This window comes from Rhipicephalus sanguineus, chromosome 10 (genome assembly GCF_013339695.2).
Source record: "Rhipicephalus sanguineus isolate Rsan-2018 chromosome 10, BIME_Rsan_1.4, whole genome shotgun sequence".
Taxonomy (NCBI): Eukaryota; Metazoa; Arthropoda; class Arachnida; order Ixodida; family Ixodidae; genus Rhipicephalus; species Rhipicephalus sanguineus.
The window spans coordinates 35075174-35094811 of NC_051185.1; the positions used below are offsets into that span (position 1 = coordinate 35075174).

Consider the following 19638-nt stretch of genomic DNA (forward strand, 5'->3'; position numbering starts at 1 on the left):
CGGACGTGCGTGCACAGTGCGTCAAAGCAGCCGGCGAAACTTTGCTTTCAAGCATTCAGACGGAGCCAGCTGCTTAGTCAAGCCTAGCCAAGCAAGCTTTCTGTCTGAAGCTCCGGTGATGTGGGCCGTCAGTGGAGGTACTGCGCTTTCTTCCTTAAAATATAAATAAACACAAGCAAATCAAGGGGTACGCACCCTTCCCCTTTCTCTTTTTCACGTCTCATCGCCGTCCCTGCGTGCTCCCCATTTATTTCACCTTCAACTGTCATCCTCGTGGTTTCTTCCCGAAAAGAGAAGTATAAACACTCGCGTGCTACTGGTTTCGTTTGCTGCGCATTTTTGGCGGGAAAGCAAAAGTCCGAAAAACCTCCGCACGATTTCACCGATGTGTCTGTTCTGGCTGCTGCCCTTATCGGCGCAGATTTCCACGGTTTCCCGCGCTCTCTCTCTTTCTTTAACTCACAAAGAACGCACTTCTGTAACCTTTTGTTCCATTTTTCTTCGGCTTGACGAGATGCAAGAGCGAAGAGGAACTTTGTTTCTAAGCCAGCGGACCGTCGCTCAATTTATCTTGCAAGCGCCGCACTGAGCCGCATTCGTTTGGACGTGGAAACAAATGGCCGCTTTCTTTACTTTAATTTTTTAAGGCGATTTTCTTTTATGCAGGCAGCGCTGCGTTGTTTACGGGTCGCCGCGGTAACAACGCGCATTGTCTGGCATTCGTCCCGCTTTACTGGAGGCTTTAAAGCAGTGATCTTTGGATGCGAATCGAATGCCGTGGGAAGCAATAAGTCACCGTATCGAATACGAATCTAACGCTGACGGCTGAGAAAAGGGGCGACTTTTTTAATTATTTAAAGCGAAAGGAGGTTAATAAAAGCAAGTAAATAATGGGTTTGCTACGGCAGTAGCTGTCTCACAAGGAGTGCTGTCGTGACCTCCACGATACGTTTAGCAACACACACACACGCACGCACACACAAACACACACACAAACACGCACACACACACATATATGCACATAAAACGCACGCACAATTTAGTGATGGTCGAAGAAATATAGCAGGTTGGCCCATGCTGCTGGATCCATAGCAGGTTGGCCCTTGCTACTGAATCAGTCTCGGTATTTCATGCAATATTTGTATCACCGCAGAAGTGAAACATAGAAATATGACACTTGTCGTGATATTAACCCATATATGCCTCGTGTCTTACATGTAGGACGCTTCTTTGATGCACTCTAACATAGCTATTTCTTTAGCTGATGACTAGCGCCACCTACAGCACATCAAGCGGGCATCATTCTCAACGTGTGCACGCCTAGACATTGCTCGCGTTTCATGCTGCCACGTGCCGACCGCTTTCTCCGGGCGAACGCGTGCTTTGTGTGAAAGACGTCATGGAGAGGAAGAAGTGCAGTGTCGGTGTGCACGTGAAATGTTTCAAGACTTACCACACCCCACATAGCATCCCTCATGCCCAGTGTCCTATATGTATAGGACGGCTTGAAAAACAGTGTTGCGTTTACCTGCAGTAAATAAAGTACTTGTGCATTGTTTTGAGGGTAGATGTACACTTTTTGTGAAAAAAAAATATTTGTTTTGTCATTTTTCCTGAGATTGGGCATGTATGGGTTAATTTAATAAATCACACAGAAATTGGTGCAGGCACACATAGCCCTTTATACAGTCAGAAACCTGTGATCTCTTAAATCCTTAGAATGGGCGCCCAGCTAAGAGAGGCCTGTAGCACAGGGCAGCAGAGTATTACCTGAAAAAATGATGGACATGTTTACGAAGCGTTTGCCTAATTCTTGACGGTCATAACCGGACATTTCTGGCACAGGTCTTTGTTGATTCCCACATGTAAAATTGTCCGTTCTTCCTATTCCTTTTTCTTTTTCTCTTTGCTGCTATATAAGGTTTCTATTATTTAGGAACAGGTACAAATTCGGCTTTTTTGGACAAGAATACAAGGTATAATAAATAGTCTACATTTCTCTAAACGCATATTATTTAGCGATAGTTCTACTACGCCATACCTCTCAGGGTCATTCATCGCGTCGCAATGACCTTGAGCCTCCGGAGCGTAAGTGCGGGAGGCATGACGTCACGCCGCGTGATGCGCTGCGGAGACGCCTCCCAGCTGCGCTTGCTCGGAGCCTCGCCGCTGCTGTACCAAGTGACGAAGCGAAAGCTTGACACTGTGTGCGTGGATTTTGCCAAACAAGGCAAACATACCTTTCGCTCGTCATAATTAGGTTTAGCAGAGTTAAACCTCAGCAAATATATTTACTATGATTTACACTATCCTTTTGTCATGATCTGGCGCTCATTGGCCATCACTGGCCCTACGCCATCAAGCACCACATATCGAGATCATTTCTGCCATTCTTGTTGTTGCAAATGAGTTCTGCGGAATGCCACAAGGTGCCGAAAGGGTCATGAAAGGGATAATTGACAACCGCCTCATTGTAGCCAAAGCCACAAGGGAATCCATACGGATTCCTTATGGCTTCAGCCACGATCAAGTGTTCTTCAACTATCCCTTTCAGTATTCTTGTTGGTTGTGATTCTTGATGACTCTGACTTTACTTCTGATACCGTTCAGTATAGTGAGCAAAGTAACAAGTTGCACACTTTGGAATCAGCAGCTGCAGGGGCCCAACGGACGTGCTTTCATATTACTACGCCAGCGGGCAATATCGCATTGGCCTAGCCGCCAGCCTGGCCGGGCGCTATTTCGCGAAACAGCACAGATGGCAATACCAAACATAACGACAGCTCTGTCCCTACACTATCGAATGGGTTGTTCAGTTCACCTCACAGTATACTGCCCAATAACCCGCACCACCTAGACATTTGTCTCGGCTACCCGAGGGAGCAATTCGCGTTGTCATACAACTGCAAACCCGAAATTGACTATGCCGCATTCCCACGTTGGTTCCACCGACCCTTCGCTCGACGAAAGCAATACAAAGAGGTCGAGAGCAAAAAATTGTGAAGGATGGTTTGGCTGCGAAATACGATATACCGTTTGTTTACATGGGCTTCAACGTTTTCCCATATACTCCTACGGGCAGGAGCGGTGTTTCTTCTCGCGCACTGCCGTGAAGCACGCAGAACCGGAAAAAGAAACGATAACATCGTCTCCCGCAGGAAGCTTGAGGTGATTGATTCGAACGAAGCGAGCGAACGTGTTCAAGTTGTTCTTTCCCAGTGCCCGCTTCTGTACGGTTGTCGTTACATGCGCTATCATGCCGATTGTTGTTCTTCCTTTTATTTCTTTTTCTCCTTCCTTATTCAGGGTGATTGCTAAGAAGCAGAGAGAGAAAGTGGGAGAGAAAGAGAGCAGCGTTCGAACAAGACAAAGACGAAAGGCAGCGGAGAAACATTGCCCCAGCGGAACGCCTGAAAAAGAACTCGCACGCGTTGTCCGGGAAAGTTTCATAAAGCATTTGTTCTCGGCAAGACCCAGCCGGGTATCTCGCCTTCATCCGTGCGCCTAGAATAAGAGTACCCGAAGCGAATAACTTTCGCGTTCCTCGCTGTGAAGAAAGAAACAAAATAGCTGCGCGTTTCGCGTTGAGCCTGTAGTGTGGAACGGGAACCGAATGTGGGGGTGCTCTCGGGAATATAGTATGCCAATGCGGGTTGTACGGGCTGCATATCACCGAGCAGAAAAAAGGTAGAGGAATAGATGTTAAAAAAAAACAAAGGACAACTAAGATTAAAGCGTACGATAACAAAACTGAGTGACATGTTCTATACATCCGTAACCACCCCCCCCCCCCCCACACACACTTTTGCCACCACTTTTCCAATTCTACTGCAACACCGAACATGCTGCGTAGTAAACAAAACAACCGCTGTGATCCGCATCAACACTGAGTTCGTTTTTTTGTTTTCTTTTTATTTTTGCGCAATGTCTGCATCGTAGCATAGAACGACAAAACATTTCCCTGTTACTGCATGCCTGTACGGACTAGCAACGGGATGGTTTTGTTGTGATCCTAGTATTGGCTTAACAGTATGAAAAAAAAAAGATACTGGTGAGTCTGATGTATAGAGTCCGCTCTAACAGAGCTGGAGTATAGAATTAGAATTTTCTCATTGCTAGTCACTGATTTTTTAAATATATCAGCCAGAGAATGGGAGACCAGGACACGTGTAATAGTGAACATAACAAATAATTTGTCGGATGAACTGGGCAAAAAAGACTACTGTGTTTGCTTCTTTCTCTTTTAAATGCGAATGAATTTCTTAGTCGGGCTATGTCAGGCGTCCGGCGTTGTCCGCGCGCCTCTCCGCTCTCACTCCCTCTCCCATAGCAACAGCTGCGGGCGCGCGCGCTTATCCTCGCCCCTAGCAACTGGAGCAGGTGGTGCGGGCGGAGTAGCGGAGAGTGAGTGGAGAGGAGGAGCGCGCTCTGGCGTGTGAGGGCGCTCGCATCGCGGGAGCTCGGCGGAGCTCCCGCGTGTGTGGAGGGAGTGTAGGAGAGGGTAGGTGCAGTGCTTCGCCGCTTCTTTTCTCGCTGTTCGCTCTCTCTCCTCCCTGCGCCACCGCCTCAATGCAGTGCGTTTGAAACGCGTTTGTAGCGTTTGTGCTGCCTTGGCACAGCCTGAAAACAGCGCGTTCTAAACGCGTTTGTGCTGCATTGAAGGCGGTGGCAACATCCCTGAGGTGATTACGAACGCACGTAGGAAGCGTTCGTTGAAAGAGGCGCCCAAAAGGGAGACACTTGAGCATGTCGACGTGTCCAGCTTTACGCCAATAAAATTACTATGCCGTGTATTCTCGGCGCAAGAAATTTCCTCACGATTCCCTTCGGGGAGGTGGGGGCATTTTTTTGCCTTGTCTGTTTGTGCGAGCATGTGTGCGTGCGTGACTTTGTAATTGAAGAGATCTTTAGGCGCAACTTGAACGAGAACGAAGCATGAAACAACAGGACGGGCGTCTTTGTGTATTCCTCGTCCTCGTTCAATTGGCGCCGAAAAGCTTCTTCACTTATTAACCGATACCAACTAGCTCAAACCAAGATTCTGTTTCAGTTTGCTTTTACAGCGTCCTGGCAAATACGCCTCTGTTTTGCTTAAGGACAATATTATTGCGACAGAAGGGGAAACGTACGTACATAAGCAAGAAACATACAACTAGCTTTTCTGCTTTTGTACCCGTGGTAACTCATTCTAATTAAGACGGAATGGAATTATGACCACAGTTATCTTTTTAAGCGGGTAGGCATGTTTAGTGGGTACCATCAGCCACGCATGCATTCTCCCCACTTCCTCCTCTTCGTTTTTACAGGCATAAGCGACTTTCATCTTTATCTCATGCCTGATTAATTTTTCTTTTTTTGTAAACATAGGCGTACAAGTAGGTCCTGTTGCGATAAAAACTTAGCAGTATGATAGGCCTGGATGTTCAAAGCCGTTTAATGTAAAGTGTCCGTCTACAGCCTTTCAGTTTTGTTTTTTAATGAACGTTCCCGCAATTAGAGGTGGTCTGGCATATCCAAGGTCCATATTGCTGTTCAACTTGGTTTCCATAGTGAAATGTCATTTTTTTTTCGAATTGTCTCCAAACTTAACTATAATTATTGGCGTCTTCTCTTGACGTCGTCTATTTAGCACCTTTAGCTATCCCTTTACACCTAAAGATTTTCTTTCTAGCATTTTCACAAGGAATGCGACTCATTTTACGTATGTTATGGCGAATGCCGCTTTCCGCCTTTTTCACTTTGTTTTGACATTCGGGGTTTAATAACACTGCGAGATAATTCCAGTACGCTACCACTGCTAAGAAAACTTTCATTAACAGGGCGGTTAACCAGTACCGGTATTATTTGTATGACTGTCATTGCCGACGTATCCGAAATAATCTATGCCTTCTTCATACCTTTGGTTCAGCGTGAATTAATCGTTCACATTTTCGCGAACGCAAAATGGGGGCGCAGTTTACAGTGCGATCACATTATGAGAAACTTTCAACTTCGTTAAAGTCGTGTTACTCAATTCTTAAGTATCTTTTAATGCGTCATTTCCCTCGGGAGCACTGGGTCAAAATAACTGCTTCTGCTGGTTTATGTTATTTCCTAGACAATGATAAATTCGTGATGGTAATAGAATGGTCAACTAGCAAACTAAAAATAAACATTATAAATTAAGAATACAACCCCATGGCATTGCGACCTTTAATAAGGAAGGGAGGGTAGCAATTTTACATCGATAGCTGTTATGAGATCACAACAGCAGCCGATTGTGGTGGCGTAGTTGTCCGCCGCCGCCGGTGTCCGTAACCGATATCGCGCACAATGGAGAAAAAAAGATACCCAGGATCGAGCAGGGTCCAAACCCAGTGCCTCGAGTTTGCTACGACAGAGCCACGCCGGTACTCGAGACTGCTTCGCAAAAATACCCTATGCAGGCGTCATGTCTGGCGAGGAATCAAGTTAACAGATGTAACATAGCGTGACATAAGAGTTAAATTACAACCAAGCGTCACACAATTCGAATTGCATAACGAGTGGGTGGTTTAGACCTTCCCACCCATTACAAAGGGCTCATCTATAATGCTTCGTCATCATCAGCCACAGCATCAATAGGGAACACATAATGCTTCACAGATGCGTAGAGGGTACATTGGTTTTCCGCAGAATGATGAATAACGGCATAGTAGGTACCACCCCACTTCGCAAAATTATGATTTATGGCGTAGTGGGGGCCTCGCAACTGTGCTTGTGTACGAGTCACCCCGAAAGCACCCAAGACAGTTCACAGCGGGCTCTATAAAGGCCGCTCCTCCAGCTTTCGCTATGAATGTGCTGCGTATGCCGCAAAGGCCTTGCGTTTTTTTTTCGCCTTCTGACTGCAAATTATAGTCAAACCTGTTTTCAATGTGAGCTGAGTTCAGCCACATTCAATAACGTTCCTTAGATACACTTTAGCCAGGTCCACAAGCTAAATAGCTACGTTCCCTCGCGCGCACGAACGATCGTTTATATGTGTCACAGGAACGGGACGATCACCTCGTGGGTTATTTTCTGAAACCTTTCCTGACTCCCCTGTGGTTACACTCCAACTCATATCAAACTTTATAATCTCATACGCACGGGTGGGATTGAATTTGACGTCACGGCACGCTCAATCCCAAAATTTCATTTTTTTTAAAGTCCGATATCTACGCGCGCGGTGCTGCCGTCTCGCTATCTGCCTCTGTATCGTTCTCCATAATATTTACCCTCTAACAAGACCAGAAAGTGAATTTAAACTCGACTGTTCCTGAAGCTTCCGTAGCAACCCGACCGAGAAGATAGGTTGAGCTAAAAATCTGGCAGCCAGCTTCGCATAGGATTTATATGGCGATTTTGCTATTTTACGTCTTTTGGCTCTTTTTGTTTATTCGATATAACGCGGTATGCGAGACACAACTGAATTACACGGGTAGTGGGCCCGGGTTTCCAGAGGAGGGAGGGTTCTGAATTGGAACAAGGAAATATTGCGTCGAGCGAATGTCTGGAGGCTTGATTGCCGCTAGACAAGAAGGTATACGCGGTCGGCGAAGTGTTTTGCTTTGTCTCTTCTTTATGTTTAAGTTTTTTTCTGGATTTATCATAGGCCAAGGCGGAATCGTACAGTAGCTTGTCGAGCGAGGGCGGCCAGATCTTAGTCGTTGTTTCAGACATCCTGCCAACGTACCTCAACATTGAGAAATAGGACACCGCGCGCACACACACGCATATACACACAAACACACACACACACAAATACACAGAATATGATATTCCTCTATTTCAAGTTGTTTGCGATACAAGTCGTGCTGCAAAAAATACGTATGATTTTTTAAAGTTTTGTTCTCGTTTCATTGCTTGTGTATTCAGGTTTATAACATTGAAAACCGCATTAGCTCAGCCCCCTTATTCTGGACATTGTCAAATTGCGCCATGTTGTCGAATTCCGCCATTGGAGGAATGCTACGGGCTCTGCTATTGGCTTAAAATGCCTCCATTACGAAAGTTGACAAGATGGTGAAATCCGTCAATGTCCGGAACAGAACCCCAGCTGTGGTACTTGCACTTCACGCATCTTCTTTAGCACACACACAGATTATATATATATATATATATATATATATATATATATATATATATATATATATATATATATATATATATATATATATATATCGAGAGAGATAGGATATCTGAAGGACAAAAGCGCAGGAACTCACCCAATTTAGCCCTGCATGTATTCGAGCCACGAATGACGGCTTTTTCAGGCTAATGCAATAGGTATAGACAAAGCAGACTGGCGAGCTGTTTGGCGCCGCATATCTTGAGCTTAAATGCAAAGAAACCGTGCAGGAATATGGTGCTGCGTCCTCTCGCGTGTTGCGTCGTCTTGCATCGTTTCTTTTCGCTAAACCACAAGATAGACAATAAAGTTTTTTTTTTTTTTGCAGTCTCCGTAATTCTGGCCCTTTTTATGCAAATGGCGCGGTCGAGCTCTTGTGCCTCCGCAATGCGCAACTTGCGCCGGCGCATCTTGAGACGGTTTTGTTGCAGCTCATTGCACTCGGAGAGGCCGACCACATGACAACAAGATCAAAACAAAAAAAAAACAAGAAAGCATGGGCTGGCTATAGCGTTCATGAACTAAAAGCGTTTACCGCTCCACATTCTGGTACGCACGATTATGCGTCTGGCGACGGTGTTTAAGCCTTTGGTGAGCGAATAAAAAATGCACAAAAACTTGGCAATAATATTGCTGGTCTTTTGCACGGAAAAGGAATTTCGTGCGCTAATCAAAGGGGTAAAAAAGGCGAACTCAAAATAAATAAAGGATGTCGCCTGCTCGCCTAAGAAAATGTTCAGTCTTAACGTTTTTGTATATTTATTACTGTCTGCTGATCAGTTTGCATCGTCTGTCCGCTGCGTTTTTCTTGCCGACCGAATGTCGTAAACTAAGATATATGAGACGAACGTATATGAATAGAGATAAGCTAGAAGGGAGGGATGCGAGCATCAAGATTTACGCAATGTTAACGCGATACATAGGACGGGCAGCAAAGTGAGGTGTACTGTATATTGTCAACCGTATACGACTCTAGAGAGACAAAGAGAGAGAGAAATGTTTTAACGAAAAGCTGAAGATCTTGGCCTTGCGATTCGCCTCACATGCTGCTCCATGTGCTGGGTGATGACTGTGATATATACACTGATACACAACTAACAGCACATACAGCCCCCCCCCCACCACACCCACACACAAACATAAGTTACTGTTTACAAAGTTTCCTTAAATCTTCTGTGGCCCGCAAAAAAGTCAACAGCGATTTTGTGGCGCGTAAAGCACAGGTGTTGCTTTGCCATGGGCCCAGAATATGCCGCAATTCTTAGCCCGAGTCCCGTTTTAGGTGTAATTCCGCCTTCAGCGACTGTCTCCCTGATGCGTAACGCCTTCAGTCACACCGAACACGTCGCCGGTCTTCTGGGGCGTTTCACTGAATGCATAGTGGTGAGCCAGACAGTTCAATCTTGCCCTTGAAGTAGTTAGTATAGGCGACGTTTAATCTGACGCGGCGCAGGCATGTTTCCTTTTGTCTGTTAAGGCATCGCGGCATGTACCGGTCACGCGATGGATCACTTTTGTAAAGAGGCCCATATTAGTAGTTGGCGCACCTCTCTCGAAAAAAGACGGGGCGATACTCGTATCGGCACACGCTTGGCGCTTTCATCGATCCCTCTGGACTACTATATAATATTATAAATATATGTTCACGACAAAATATACATTGGTACAATATTAAACGCTCGCCCCGCCCCCATCCGCCCACCATTTTGGAACTGCTTTCGGCCACTGTTTCTTTTTCAGCAGTTCGTAGACACGTGACCTATTGCAGAAACGTCATCTACGACGTCACAGCAGCGCGTAAAATTTGAATCAAGGGCAAGGTTCTGACTGCGGTGCTTGACCCTTCGACACGCTGTGTACACAATTGGGTACACCGCTTGTTTTTGCCATTTGTAACAACTAGGGGCTAACAGAGCTAGATACACCGAGCTTTGGAGGAAATGAACCTCCTGCATGATAAATGTGCCTTCATTTAACTTCATTTTGCAGTCTACTGTTGTATATGATCAGTTTGCTGAAGGCACTATACTGTTCGACGAGTCGTTCAACGTGCCCCTTCCCGTGAACAACGTCAAAAGTATAATTTTTCTTTGCTCCAAATGGACATACCCGAAAACGAATTTGCACTATATTTCTTGCGTAACAGTTCATTCTGTTAATGCAAAAACGGAGCATGAATGACTTCGCTATAAGTAGACATTTATTACAATTGAAGTAGATTTAATTACTATAACACACACAACTTAATGCATTATGACATTACTTTTGTTGCAATAGAATATCGAGAGCCTTGAAATAGCGTATCCATTTCACGCATTTACTGACAGTTCTTCATAGGTGGCTTCCGAAAGGGTCACGTGTCGCTCTTTCGCCAGTTTCATTGGATGAAGCTTCGTTGCGCTGAAACTCCCCCCCCCCCCCCCTGTCCCATTTTGTTTCTAGAACCCTGAGCACGCCTATGTGAATACACCCCAGGTTTCGTGCGATGTGCGTTCAGAAGTATAATCATGAGGTAGTGCGTTGTTGCGAAAACACGCATTCTGTATACTTGAATGCAACAACGATGCGTCGTCGGCACATCCGTAGGTACGAGGAGTTCTCGAGAAGCTTGTTTGCGTAGCCCGATCTATTATTGACAAATCAAGCAAACAACAAGAGAGAACAGCTAAAGGCAAAATAATTCAAAGATGTTAAGAAGACTACGAAAACAAGAAAGAAAAGTACGAAGACGAAAAACGGACGAGGTTTTCAGGAAGTGCACGTCGTCTGCGTTAGTAGGCCCCACCATTCTTTTATTTTTTTTTTTTTTGCACTGGCAACCCGCGATGCGCTTTATTATTCAAAGAATAGGGGCCGCGCGATACGCTGACCCTTTCCCATGAATTATGCGCATTGATCAGCAGCTGAGAGTTCGAGGGTTAAAAAAAACAAACTGAAAAGAATAAACAAAACACACTTGAGATACCTACGGTATCATGCAGTTCTGCGTCCTTGCCAAGACCTACCATCACCTCCTCACATCCTAACCTCCTCGCCACTTCAACCTACCCGTACACCTTTCTTTCTTTCTTTCTTTCTTTCTTTCTTTCTTTCTTTCTTTCTTTCTTTCTTTCTTTCTTTCTTTCTTTCTTTCTTTCTTTCTTTCTTTCTTTCTTTCTTTCTTTGTAGGCGCTCACTCACATACAGCCACGTTGCTCTAAGCTCACACCATGGCGGGCTTAGCTCGCTGAGACTGCGCTAGTGATTCTTCTTTTCTGAGTTGGACAACGGTTCACTTCCCAGCCATTTCGGGAACGTTCGGATGCATTGACTTCTTACTGGACGGAATAAAGAGCGCAAAGGCGTGGAAAACACTCCTCGAAGTTTGCCTCTGAGTTTGTCCAGTAAAAGTTGCCATTTCGTTGCTTGCATCTTCGCATGTTCCTCACAACAAAAGCCCATACGCACACATTAGAATGCGAAGCAAGTCATCCCCGTAAGATAAACAGTGCTTCATCCAGGGAACTGCATTTTCTTCAGAAAACGAAGCACGAGCTGGAGTTTTTCGCCCGAATTTTCTCGAAGCTCAGGCTTCCGCACCTGAATGTTGAATCGTCTCTTTCCATCTGCGCCTGGTCTAGGAAAATACGAGAAAAAAAAAGGTGACTGTGCATCTTTGTGTTTACCTTCCCGTCTGCATTCGTCGTCGCTGATGTTTGTCGGCAAACACACCACCCGTGTATTGAATGCAGGACGGTAGCTTTTGAATACAATATACACCTCGGTCGTAGGAACTGACTTTCGCGAGTTGCAGTTTTCGATGCATTCTAAAGCGTTGTTTGGAAATTTCATTCCGCTTTCTTCGTGGGCCTGTAGTTTGCGAGCCCCCCTACTTCATTTATGGATGTTCTTTTCGTTTTCTGTGCGCTATGTTAGTGAGCTTTTTGTGTTGCACTGTTTTCGGTGCACTCTCTCTTTCTTTTACAAAATATATGTCAGTATGTGTTACTGTTTGTATTTTTGCTGTGAAATTCACACCCAAGACAAGTCAGTTCCTTCGAAGGGAGGATAGTGGGGAGACAGGCCGCTTATGCTTTGTGTTTTTACTCTTAGCCCTTGAGAGTGGGAGGTAAAGGGGTTCAGGTGAAAATTTGGGGGGAGGGGGGTGCCCCTCCCCCCTTAACCCCATCCCCCTACCTCCGGCGCCGGCCCTGCTGATGAGACTGAAAAAGTAATTTTCCCTGAAAAACATGTATTGGCTTACAGCTACAAATATTTTTGGTATTCGCTAATGTCCTTTTCTTGCTTTGGTCTATGCCTACGCATGCGCAGGCGTGCTGGTGTTCTGGTCGCCATTTCACGACCCCCGGGTGCACGAGAATGCCCCGGCTGGTGTTCACGTGACCACCGTTCGTGCCCTGGATGAGTCTGCCCCGGGCAAACCCGTAGCCTACAGTCTTCTGGACGTAAAGGACTCCAACCACTTCCACCTGAACCACGTGACCGGAAACCTGACCACGGCGCGGCCAATCACCAGGAAGGTCGGCGACAAGTACGTGGTCAGTATAACAACGATATTCTGGACTTTCCTTTCATTGGATGACATTAAAGGCTGACGTAATGAAATCATAGGTGTAACCATAAAGGACAAGAGACCAGAGTGGGTTAAAGACATTTTAAAGACATCTTAAAGACATTGTTAAAGACATTTTAGTGGAAAACAAGGAGAAATGGGCACGGGAAGGTCATGTAGTGAGAAGGCAAGGTAACCTCGGGCCATTTAGAGTAACTGACTGGATTGGATTGCTGGAGAAGCCGAGCACTTGAGGGCGAGGCAAAACGTTATGTGTTTCTTAAACTGGCAAAAAAAAAGAGCACGCAATTGGTAGGTTATTGAAATTAGCGCAGTTAGATGTAATTTGAACACGCCTACATATGCATCATTGACATTTTGATAATTACGTGAATACTTGTCGAGTTGCAGGTATAAGTATGACTAATTAATGAATCGACGATTAGTATTGGCTCTTTCAGTGCACGGGAAGCGATATGTAATACGTTTGCGTCGCGTAACGCCCCGTTACTATCTTTTTAAATATTCCTGTGGGATAGTTGGAACACTCTGTATACGCTACAAACGGATAACGTTCCCAAAGAATGGTACTCTCATCAAAGCGATGATCTTTGCTATATTAGGCATATGAACTTGCAGGGGCAGTATTCGGCAACGACTTCAGCTCGAACCTATGCCCTATTATACAGCCTTTCGTATGAGCCATAGTCTGCATTTTGCAAGTACTTTCGATAAAAATCTCTGACTGTCGTTCGCACAGCCTCTGCAAGGAGGCGACTGCGAGCCAACTTGGGGCACTTTGGGTTCGGCATTGAATTCCGAGTGGCCAGGGAGTTCGTCGGCGAACGTCTTAGTGCGTCAGGTGTTTACGACAGGCGGCGAACGCAGCGAGGCAGTTCATATATCGGCCGTTAGCTGCCGATGACCTTAAAGTTCGCACGTAGCAGCTGGACTTCCTAAAGCGGTTCGGGCGGATTACCGTTTTGCAGCCCGTTTTCAACGTGTCATTTGGAGCGAGCGAGCGAAATTCCCAGTCCAATCGCTTCCAGTCCATATATAGTCACGTCGCGTCCCTGAGAGAATTTTTCAGAGATAGATGGGGAGAAGTTAATTGCGCTAGGCGAGTCAAGCATTTTCATGATTTAGATACATTACAATTGAGTCGCAGTTTAGTGCGTCGTACAGACAACCAGAATACTCCCCATGATGGAGAGTATGCCTGGTTTTGCCTGAACTGCGTCTTAGAAGGACGTAGTGTGGGGAAATCTATGTCAAATGATGAAATGGGAGGGATCGAATGGATTCCAATGAATGCAGTCGAACGGATGGAACAGAATGGTTTGAATAGAATGATATGGAATGGTGTGGAATTCTCGGAACAGAATAGTATGGAATGCTATGGATTGGATGAAGTAAAATCGAATGGGTGGTATGGGATGGATCGTTCAGTCAGTATATGCTGTCATCCACGAATAAATGGGCCGTCATGTGAGAGAGTAGATGGTTTGTTCAAAGAACCCTAATCAGGAGTAGACATTGGTGTACGACTTTATATCATACATTTCTGCAATTTTAGATGAGATAAACTGGTTTTCCTGCAGATATTAGTAGACGTTCTACAATTCATTAGCTGGAAAGGTAGAAAAGAATGCTACAAAAGCGAAACGGTATATATTTACGAGGACGGTATCAGTGCGTTAAAAACTGCCTGTTTGTGCTTTGCATTCCGCTTCGTCTTTTGCGACACAGCAACGCGAACACCCATGACAGTGCAGACGCACACAAGCAAAACAAAACCAACGCGAACAGTTCCACAAATGCGAACGCGCAAAACGCAAACGTTGAGGCACTCGCGCAGAAAACGCCGATAAAGTGCGGAGCAAAAAGAAGTACAACCGGCGTTCAGCTCCGCATCCATGTCGAGACGTCTCCACCGCAGGCAGCGCTTGTCAAAAAGTGAGCAATTATTCTCAAAACACGGTCGTCACTCAGTATGCAGAAGCGGAGCCAGTTTGCATGCTTGATACTCCAAGCAAACGTCCGGAGCCGAGCACGCGTTAAAAAGAAAACAAAGAAAAAAAAGAATAAGAGAGGCGTCGTTTGTGCCTCGAGGCTGAAAGAGCTGCGTCCCTCTCGGGTACGCTCGTCTGAACGTTCTTCTTGACGTCCTCGCCTCGCTCGACGTCTCACGTTAGAATTCTTTTCGTTCTTCTTGCGGAGATCCTTTGACGCTGTCAAGACGGTGCCCGCGTCTTATACGCCCTTCTACAAGCCTTCCGCGAGCTTGGGACCACGTTCTGTCTGAATCTAGACGTGTTGGTGACGTAGCTAGGAGGGCGTGGTGATAGCAGTGGCGCCCCTGCTTTTACAGCAGGCTTCTCCTGTCAGCAACAGCAGCGACACGGGAGGGTGGCTTCTCAAACAAGCACGAGACGATGACGCGTAAACATCCAAGGGCATCGGGAACGTTCGAATACCGCCGAAGTGCCTAGCGCGTGTACCAAGTAGGAGACAGGAATTTCAGAGAGCTTGCGGGGTTTTCTTTATGTTTTTCATCGCTATGACGACTTTCCCGTCGTCACGAAGTCCGGCTTGTCGTGAATGCATGTCACGACAAGTCGCAGCAACCGTAACTGCCGAATGGCTGGTGGTACGCAAGTTGTGACGGCGAGGTTGACGTGCTGTTCTTCAGGAAAGTTAACTTCTGCCAGAAGTTGTGCCGTGATGACGACGTCTGCAAGTGACGAAATGCGGTGACGAATAAAAGCACCGTCAGTCAGTCAGGCAAATAAGTTCTTGCTCATGAGCTCTTACGAACGCGGCAAAGTTTTAACTAAGTCATGCTTGAAGAATCTTGATTTTGTGTGTCCACAGTACGCAAAGAAAGTTATATATTTGATGAGTAAAATGGGAAGTGTGCCACTTTCACAGAAAAACGGTGAACTTTGCTTTGGCAACTAAAAGGTTGTGAGATGAAAACACATGATAATAATAATATCAGTCATTTCATTGCCTGTAAGCATTTTTGCATGAACGATCGTGCACTGGCGCCGAAACATTCTAAATATAGTTATTATGAACGTACTGTTTTTGCCTATATGTAACTGTACTATGTGGTTGTCTTTGCATTGTTTTCACAGCTACGTAATTAGAATTGCCTGTGTTGCCATGCTTTTATTGCCATCTTGTTTGATTGTTCGCTATGAGTGGTTTGGTTACTTGATGGTTAACAGGGCAAAAGGACGCAAACAAAAGAGGAGGCGAGACGACACACGCGCTTTCGTCCACGTCCCTTTGAGCTGTTAGCTATTATTGTAATCTAAGTCGCCCAATTTTGTATCCTTATTTGGTTATTTTAATTTTGTCACCTAAATGTTTTACGCTTTCCACGTAAATCCTGTACTGTGATTCCTGTAGGGCTATGGGTCTCTACTAGCTTCGGCTAGTGTCCCGACTGTTTAATGGTATACTCTGGTCTGATGCGAACAAATAAATAAAAAAAGTTTCACTACTTGTTATCACCCTTCCTTGAACAGGTGATCGTGGCCGCCGTGAGTCAAGGGGTGACGGAGGTGAAGACGATGCAGATCGAGGTGACAGTGCCGAACCAGTACCCGCCTCGGTTCGAGCACCCGGTGTACCGCGCCGAGGTGCATCAGACCCGTACCCGGCCCGGGTACAGGGTACTGCAGGTTCGCGCCCACGACCCGGACCCGGTGCCGTACAACGCCGAGGTCTATTACCGCCTCGATGCCGGACCAGAGTCCACGAGGGCGCTCAGGTTTGTTAATTACTGAACTATTATCGTTAAATGCGTTATTACAGCGGAGACATACGCTAGCTTCCTGCGGATCGCTGCGTGCGTATACAGACCGAACACAACCGCGGTTGCCGTTGTCGCGTAATTAATACCCGAGCCCTAGACCAAGCATCCTTTCTCCTTTATTCCACTGCTCGCGCCTACGTCTTCTTTCTTCTCTTTGTCCTCCTGGTTGTTGCCGCGCGGCCGCAATCGTCCGCAACATACTCCCAAGGGGCCAAGGCGATCACGAGGCAGTTGAATCTCGCTGACTTGCCTCCAGAATGTATAACTTTTGAACGGGTCGTTTTATGGTGTGTCCCGATGCTAGTCGAAGGGTGCAGATGCGCGCGATGTCATCCTTTCCCGGGTGCACTGCGAGAACCTTGCCCAGCTTCCATAGTAGCGGATGTGTGCCTTCGTCATGCACAAGCACCACGTCACCTTCGTGTAGCCGAGGTAGTTTACGATGAGGCGCGTTGTGCGCAGATCGAAGTAGAAGGAGGTAGGACCGCTTCCATCGGCTCCATAGCTCCGCTGTAAGACGCTCACGATAGCGCGCGCGACAAATCAGGTCCTCTCTCGTCGATGACATGCCATAAGAATTGCTGACTTCTTGCGGAAGGCAGATGAGGCGTCTCCCAAGCAAGAAGTGTGACGGAGTCAGCGGTTGCAGTTCATCAGGGCTGCTATCGAAATAAGTAAGAGGTCTGCTGTTTATGACTGCTTCCACTTCGCATAACACCGTAGCGAGGGCCTCAGCGTCGAGACTGTTGCGCCCAAGCGACCGTTTCAACGCGTTTTTTGTCGATCTGATGAGGCGCTCCCACCAGCCTCCCCACCAAGGAGCTCTCTCAGCGATGAACTTCCATTTGATCTTGGTGTTCGCCGCATATTCTCGCAGAGCTGGCAGAATGGTCTTGAGCACTCGCGCTGAGCCGTGAAAGGACAGTGCGTTATCCGAGTAAACGGTGTCGGGGATTCCACGCCGCGAAATAAAACGGCGGAAGGCGAGAAGCGTTGTTGTCGTTGTCATGTCGGTTGTCAATTCCAAATGGATAGCTCGAGTGACAGCACAGGAGAACATGAGTATGTAGGCCTTTCTGCTAGTAGCAGGCGTGTCACGTGTGTAGAGGGGCCCGCAGAAATCCAACCCAACGACAAAAAAAGGACTGGCTTCCGTTATTCGGTCTCGTGGCAGTGGAGCAAAGGGTGAGGTCTCAGCGACAGGCTTGTAGCGTTTGCAAGGCAAACAACTCCTCAGTACCCTTTTGACGGTCTGTCGTCCTTTCACAACCCAAAACTTCTCTCGAAGCTCGCAAAGCGTGGCTTCTACTCCGCTGTGAAGGACGCGTTCATGCGCGGCTGAAACCACAAGATGGGTGAAGGTGTGCCTTGCTGGCAACAGGATTGGGTGCTTGACGTCAAAAGAGGCTGCTAGCTCCTGCAGACGACCTCCAACGCGAAGCAGACCACCTTCGTCCAGGAAAGGATGTAATCGAAGAACTGGGCTCGTGGACGGTAGTTCTTTCTCTGCGCGGAGGGCCTGCACTTCTTCGGAGAACATTTCTTCTTGGACCCTTTGCAACCAGTAGTGTTCTGCCTTGTGGAGCTCTGCTGCTGTTAACGGTCCGGCTGTGGAACACTGTTTCTTTGACGTGTTTGCAGCGAAGCGGTACACCCACCCGGTGACTCTTAGCAGTCTGTTCAGGTTGCTGTACTTGCTTACAGATAATATAGCGTTCGAACCAAAGCCCTTGGGACACACCGACGTTCCTTCTGGACTCTGTTCGAAGACTGCAAATTCTTCTGAGAATTCAGCGCGCTCAGTAGGCATTGGTTCTTCGGGATCATGAAGCCAGGTTGGACCATGCCACCACATTATTGAAACAAGAAGATGAGGTGATGAAACCCCTCGTGTGACCAAGTCCGCGGGGTTGTCTTTTCCGGAACAGTGATGCCACTGGGTCGGCGATGTCAGGCTATGAATCTCGGAGACTCGATGACGTACAAACAGCTCTCTTTTGGCAGGCGTTTTCCGAATCCAATGCAATGCCACGAGTGAGTCGGTCCAGAAGTGTACAGGAACGGAGCTTAGCACAGGTACTGTTTTCACGTATGCGCACAACCTTGCGCCGAGGACGCATGCTAAGAGATCTAGACGTGGCAGCGAAATATGTTTAAGTGGTGCCACACGGCTCTTGCTTATGAGGAGCTGTGAGTTGCAGGCGCCGTTTGGTGAGAGCGCCCGCGCTTAGATGCAGGTACCATATGCTCTCGGACTTGCGTCGCAGAACACGTGTAGTTCGATTGAAATCGTTGCATCAGCTGATTGCAGGAATACGTAACGATCGGCGGAATGTGGATTCATGCTGGCCAATTCAGTGCGCCAACTGTTCCAGCTTGCTTGTTCTTCTGGCGGGAGGGCGTCGTCCCATGCGCATTTCTTCTTCCACAAGTCTTGAAACAGTAGCTTTGCTCTGAGCGAAAATGGAGCTAGATACCCCAACGGATCGTACACTCTTGCTAATGTCTGGAGCACAATGCGCTTGGTCGAAGGCTTGTTCGCAGCGAAGTCCGACGCTTCGCGTACCATGAGGACAATTCTGTCGCCTTCACGTTCCCAAGGTACACCGAGGACTTTGGTTAGGGTACTCTCTCCGGCTTCGTTTTCAAAAGCAATCTTGTCTTTAAGGAAGATTTTTCGCAAGGCATGTGCATTGGAAGCCCACTTGCGCAGTTCCATGCTTGCTTCCGAGAATATCTTGCGTGCTTCATTGTACACTGTGGCCGCTTCTTCCACATTCGGAAGTCCCACGATAAGGTCATCGACGTAAAAGGCTTTCTCTAGTAATGCTACAGTCTCAGGATGTTGTTCTCGACAGAGTGCTAGGTGATGTCGAATGGTAGCTGCGAGCAAAAATGGGCTAGACGAGGCTCCGAACGGGACCCGCGTCATTCTCCACGTCACCACAGATGGAGATGGATCATCATCCGAGGGCAACCGATCAATCCAGAGGAATCGCAGCACGTCGCGGTCTTCCGGGCGAATAAGCATCTGCAAGTATGCCTTTTTGATGTCCGCGATAAGGACTACCGGGTGACATCGGAAGGTGAGTAGCAGCTGCACAATGTCAACTCCAAGCTTCGTACCCT

At 46.9% G+C, this 19638-nt stretch overlaps 1 protein-coding gene across 2 annotated transcripts in view; it reads left to right on the forward strand.

Annotated features, from left to right (window-relative positions):
• LOC119371643 (uncharacterized) overlaps nt 1–19638 on the forward strand; it is a 204357-nt gene that overhangs the window by 140021 nt on the left and 44698 nt on the right. For both annotated transcript variants that reach the window (XM_049419928.1, XM_037642090.2), the window contains 2 exons: nt 12443–12669; nt 16220–16464. In XM_049419928.1, the coding sequence (XP_049275885.1) occupies nt 12443–12669; nt 16220–16464 (472 nt within the window). The remainder of the gene's footprint in view (nt 1–12442; nt 12670–16219; nt 16465–19638) is intronic.